At 42.5% G+C, this 5,524-nt stretch overlaps 1 protein-coding gene across 1 annotated transcript; it reads left to right on the forward strand.

Annotated features, from left to right (window-relative positions):
- The first annotated feature begins 1,137 nt into the window (after window positions 1-1,137).
- LOC131229240 (UDP-glucose 6-dehydrogenase 3-like) lies at window positions 1,138-5,227 on the forward strand. Its single transcript, XM_058225140.1, has 2 exons — window positions 1,138-1,337; window positions 3,610-5,227. The coding sequence occupies exon 2, from the start codon at window positions 3,645-3,647 to the stop codon at window positions 5,085-5,087; it is 1,443 nt and encodes a 480-aa protein (XP_058081123.1). The 5' UTR covers window positions 1,138-1,337; window positions 3,610-3,644; the 3' UTR covers window positions 5,088-5,227.
- Window positions 5,228-5,524: the final 297 nt, after the last annotated feature.

Below are 5,524 nucleotides of genomic sequence, written 5' to 3' on the forward strand. Positions count from 1 at the left end.
TCCTGGGAAAGCCTTTACGAGAAAGTTAGGGGATGCAAAGTGGACTCCAACTGAATGTTTATGAGAAATCCAATCCGTTTATCTATTTTTTGAACTCATTTTAGTACATGCAACCAAAAATGAAAAGGGGAACAAACTCAAGTGGGCCATACGAGATGAAACAGTGGAGATAGGAATTTCTACCATTGAAACCTTCTTAGGCTCCACCTTGATGTTTGCGTGCCATCCAAACCATTTATAAGGTCATTTTCATCTTTATGTAGTGAAAACACCAAAACCTTAGACCAATACAAAACTTTTTGGGTCATAATAATGTTTCAACGGTGGTCTCTCTGATGTTTACTCTCCTATGATACACTTGAGTTCTTATATCTTCCTTATTTTTTGGTCACATGTTTTAAAATGAGCTTAAAAGATAAACAGACGGGGTGGATTTATGATAAATATCACAATAGACCCCAGCTTGCATCTTAAAGGAACTTCGTGCTAAAGGCCATTGCGTCCGCGGTGCGTGGTGCACTAGCCAACAAGCTTCCCAAAAGTTGGATGGCGTACGGAAATGAAGCGACTGACGTGGCTGGTATGTTGACGTCATCTAATTCTTTGGGTCTTATCACTGGGTATGTGTTATATCCGGACGGTTCGTACATTTAGCGAGCTGGTGGTTCGGATTTGCCTAAAAATAATTTTTAACGCAGATCCAAAGATCAAGTTTACCATTGAAACCATTTTAGGAGTCATAGAAGTTTTGGATTAATGTCTTAAAGACCTTGCGAACGGATTGGATAGAAAATAAACGTTATGGTGGGCCCTATGAATGTTTTAACGGTGAGAATCATTGTACCTGGTGCTATTTGTGGTGTGGTCCACTTGAACTTTGTATATTACTTTTTCTTGGGCTCATTCTCTAAAATGAACTAGCTAAATAGATGAACAATATGGATATAATAAATACATCAATGTGGGGCCATGCAATTTTGATCTCCTATGAACCGTCAGTAGGTCGGTGGTGTGTGGTAAACCAGCCCATCTGCATCCATGCCAAACACACCGCGGTGGGCCCCATGCTCATAACCAACGGTGGGAAGTGGGAAGTGCGCTTGAAAACGTGTTGAAGGGTATGTAGTTCAGCCGTTAAATCGGAGGTTGGTAATGTAATGCACAATTAGTTCTTGGATCCTGGGGAGTGAAAGAAAAGAAAGAGGGGGTCGATCTCTCTCTTTTAGTTGTACCCAACTTGATCTTGGGTTCTACGTATTTAAACGCCGCTGAGGTCTCCTTCTCTTCCTGTCTCTCCTCCTTTTCCATTCCTTCGCCAACTCCACTACAGAAAGAAGGTAACTAGTTCTTCATCTCCACTCTCAACTTGTGTATAAGCCACAACTGGTGTCTTATGTAATGTATAAGCTATGAGATTATTTCCATAAAGTGTACCAGGCTGTTGATCTGATGGGCTAGATTGGAAGATCTAGCTCTTCATTTTTTTTCTTTCTAAACAATCCATCCACTAATCTAAGGGGTTAGGGTGTTTCAATGAGGGAGGGCCTTAGGTGGTCTGCCATCGACAATGGTGGTGATCAGTCAACGGTTTGGATCACCATATAATTAGCCCACTTGTACACAAATACTGTACTTTTTTTTTCGTATTGTATGTTTTCTCCAGATCTGAATTCGGCACTTTTTGTTTTTCTTTTTTACTTTACTTTTCTTTTTAAAATTCTATATCATAAGAAAGCCACCAAATTGGAAGAATCTGTTTGTAGAAATGCCTGATCTGTTGTTGTTCTTGCATTTTTTATTTTTTATTTTTTTTTTGTTTGTCTTGAATCTGGTGTTCCGTGCATCATTCTAGTTGATTTCTCAACTTCCCGCATGATCTTAACTCCAATTCTGTTGTTGGCATGCATCTATTCAGAGCATTGATTTGGTTTTGGAAGGATTTGATGAAAACCCAGATACATGATGCGTCTTTCCATGATTCTACATTATTGCTGTGTCTATTGTGTAATTCAGATCTGTAATGGATTACCATTCTCAGATCTGTCGAGTTGTTTGTTTTCAATCTATGTAGCATCTCCACTGTAATGCATTACATGTCTAGGGAAATTGGATTTATTTATCTAGTGGGCCTGTACATCAACAATCAACATGATTTTACAATCAAAACTGTCCGGTAGAACATCTGTTCTACCCTAGAATGTCGGGTACTCAGCCACTTGTTCTTGCTCAACTTTCTTTTAATGAAGCAAGGTCCTTCTTCCATGACTCAAGGGTATCAGTTAAGTTTGATTACTGTGATTTTTAGCGTTTAGCCCCTTCACATGGTAAAAGCTACACTGTATCAGTGGTTTAGATTTCCCTACAAGTGCACGATGGAGGTATTGGAGATAAGCAGGCCTCCATCTCCTGGTAGTCATGTGGCTCATATGTCGATGCTTTTGTTGTTTCATTTATGCTTGTTCTGGTCCCCCCCTCATTTGGGGTGTCTGTGGGTGGGCTTTGAATTGAAACAGGCTGTTGGCTGTTCTTGTTTCTTTCAAATCTATTGCTTGGTTATCTTGCAGACTCCCTTTCTACTCTGTGCTTTCTTTGGCAGAATTTTTTTTTTAATGAAATAAAACTCCATCATGGTGTTTATGAAGAAGAACATACAGGTAATCTGTCGAATTTTGGGAAACCTTTTTGGTTTTTTATTTCTGAACCTTTAAAAAATATATATATATATTAGAATCTATGACAGATCTGTGACTTAGATTTGGTTGAACTTGGCCCCTGCTAGAAATATCTGCAAGAAGAGGATGAGAAACCTCTTTATGGTACATGTGTGACTTTTGGGAGTTGCGTGTGAGATCCAGGCAGTTCATGAGGTGGACCAAATGTAATAATTCCCTAGTCTAAATATCAGGCCAGTTTGCTAGTCAGATGGGTTGCATCCGTACACTAGGAATGGGTGGTTAAAGTAAATTAACCAAAAAGTCCATATTCAACGTTCGTCATAACCACTTGATGAGTGGACCACTTGACTTTTGGGCCAAGGAATGCTAATGGTCAGCCCACCTGATGAACAGCCTGGATCTTGCACACTTGCATGCTCGCAGATTCTCAATGTTCTTTGTACAAATGTTCTTCACTTCCTGGTTCAACTTTGTGGCTACCTTCGGGCTTGTTTGTGTTTCAACTTTTGAGGGCAGATGTGACATGCACCACCCAAATCTCAATCCGACATTTCTCAATGGTGATCTGGGAGGGAATACGATGGATGTTTGGGAGAAAATCCCACCTTCTTGGATGCGAATTGCCCATCCCAATTTCTATGCCGAATGGGTATGTCTGAATTACCAAGATATCTTAGCCACTGGCAATTTGGGGACACAATTGAGAACTCTTGATGATTCTAAAATCACAAGCTATGAAACCTGAAAAACTAGATTTGAGTGTGTACTGCACAAGGATTGCATACCTGATGAATCTTGCCTGATTTTTTGGGTCAGGTCACATACCTCATTGTGGCCCACCTGATGAACGGCATGGAACTCTGATACATTTTCTGCATTTGCATGTGTGACCATGAATCGGATTATAATCCTACTCAGTGGGGGCTTCTTGCAGATCAGACAGTTTATAATTAAAGAAATAACGTAAAGATGGTGAAGATCTGCTGTCTCGGAGCTGGATATGTCGGAGGTCCAACCATGGCTGTGATTGCACTCAAATGCCCATCGATTGAAGTGGTTGTTGTTGATATATCCGTTGCTCGGATTTCGGCTTGGAACAGCGACCAGCTCCCAATCTATGAACCAGGTCTTGAGGATGTGGTGAAGGAGTGCAGAGGGAGGAACCTCTTCTTCAGCAATGACATTGAAAAGCATGTCTCTGAAGCAGACATAATCTTCGTTTCAGTTAACACCCCAACTAAAACTAGAGGCCTTGGAGCAGGCAAAGCTGCAGACCTTACATACTGGGAGAGTGCTGCTCGGATGATCGCTGATGTTTCCAAATCTGATAAGATTGTGGTTGAGAAATCTACAGTCCCTGTAAAAACAGCAGAGGCGATTGAAAAGATCCTTACCCACAACAGCAAAGGCATAAACTTCCAAATCCTCTCGAACCCAGAGTTCCTCGCAGAAGGCACGGCGATTCAAGATCTTTTCAATCCTGATCGGGTTCTCATTGGAGGACGGGAAACACCGGAGGGCCAGAAAGCCATCCAAGCATTGAAGGACGTCTACGCTCATTGGGTACCTGAGGATCAGATCTTATCCACCAACCTTTGGTCCGCTGAGCTCTCAAAACTTGCTGCGAATGCCATCCTAGCTCAGAGGATCTCGTCCATCAATGCCATGTCCGCACTGTGCGAGGCGACAGGAGCCGATGTGACAGAAGTGGCATATGCTGTTGGTAAGGACTGTAGGATCGGGCCTAATTTTCTCAACGCCAGTGTTGGGTTTGGCGGGTCGTGCTTCCAAAAGGACATTCTCAACCTGGTCTACATCTGCGAATGCAACGGGCTCCCAGAGGTTGCAAACTACTGGAAGCAAGTGATCAAGATCAATGATTATCAGAAGAATCGCTTTGTAAACCGTGTGGTGTCATCCATGTTCAACACGGTCTCAGGCAAGAAGATTGCAGTGCTTGGGTTTGCATTCAAGAAGGACACGGGGGACACAAGGGAGACGCCTGCGATCGATGTGTGCAAGGGGCTTTTGGGTGACAAGGCCAACATCAGCATCTACGACCCACAGGTGACTGAGGACCAAATCCAACGGGATCTGTCCATGAACAAGTTCGATTGGGACCATCCAATTCACCTCCAGCCCATGAGCCCCACTGCCGTTAAGCAGGTAACCGTGACGTGGGATGCCTACGAAGCTACGAAGGATGCTCATGGGATTTGCATTTTGACTGAGTGGGACGAGTTCAAGGCCCTTGATTACCAGAAAATCTATGATAACATGCAGAAGCCTGCGTTTGTGTTTGATGGCCGCAATGTTGTCAACATGAATAAGCTGAGGGAGATTGGATTCATCGTCTACTCCATAGGAAAGCCTCTAGATGCATGGCTCAAGGACATGCCTGCTGTGGCTTAAAAGGACTGTATAAGCAAGCTATTGATTCTTTCTCATTTCTTTCTTTCTTTTTCAAATTTTTGTTTTGGTTCTTTCTTTTTATAAACATTGCTGCTGCTGCTTCCGTTGTCATTCCTTTTGCAAACTAATTAGCTTTTATATATATATATATATATAGAGAGAGAGAGAGAGAGAGAGAGAGAGAGAGAGAGAGAGAGAATTGGGCTGAATTTGTTTGTGCTTCGCCCTTGGATTTTCAGTTTATGCCATGGTTTTAAAACTCGCTGACCCAACCTGAAACTTGGCTGAGTTAATTTGACAGGATTTCGAGCCAAGTCACTTGGAGGATGAGCAAGACTGAGTTCTGGCTGACCCTGACTGTCTCTGCTTGCCAGCCCAGCGGACTCGACTCAATGCGACTCAGCTTGACTTGAAAGAGTCACTCGCTGAAATAGTTT

The sequence above is a fragment of the Magnolia sinica genome, chromosome 16 (genome assembly GCF_029962835.1).
Source record: "Magnolia sinica isolate HGM2019 chromosome 16, MsV1, whole genome shotgun sequence".
Classification (NCBI taxonomy): Eukaryota; Viridiplantae; Streptophyta; class Magnoliopsida; order Magnoliales; family Magnoliaceae; genus Magnolia; species Magnolia sinica.

What these genes read in the sequence shown, in the direction of transcription:
- LOC131229240 (XM_058225140.1), top strand. Translation starts at nt 3,645, where the DNA reads ATGGTGAAGATCTGCTGTCTCGGAGCTGGATATGTCGGAGGTCCAACC.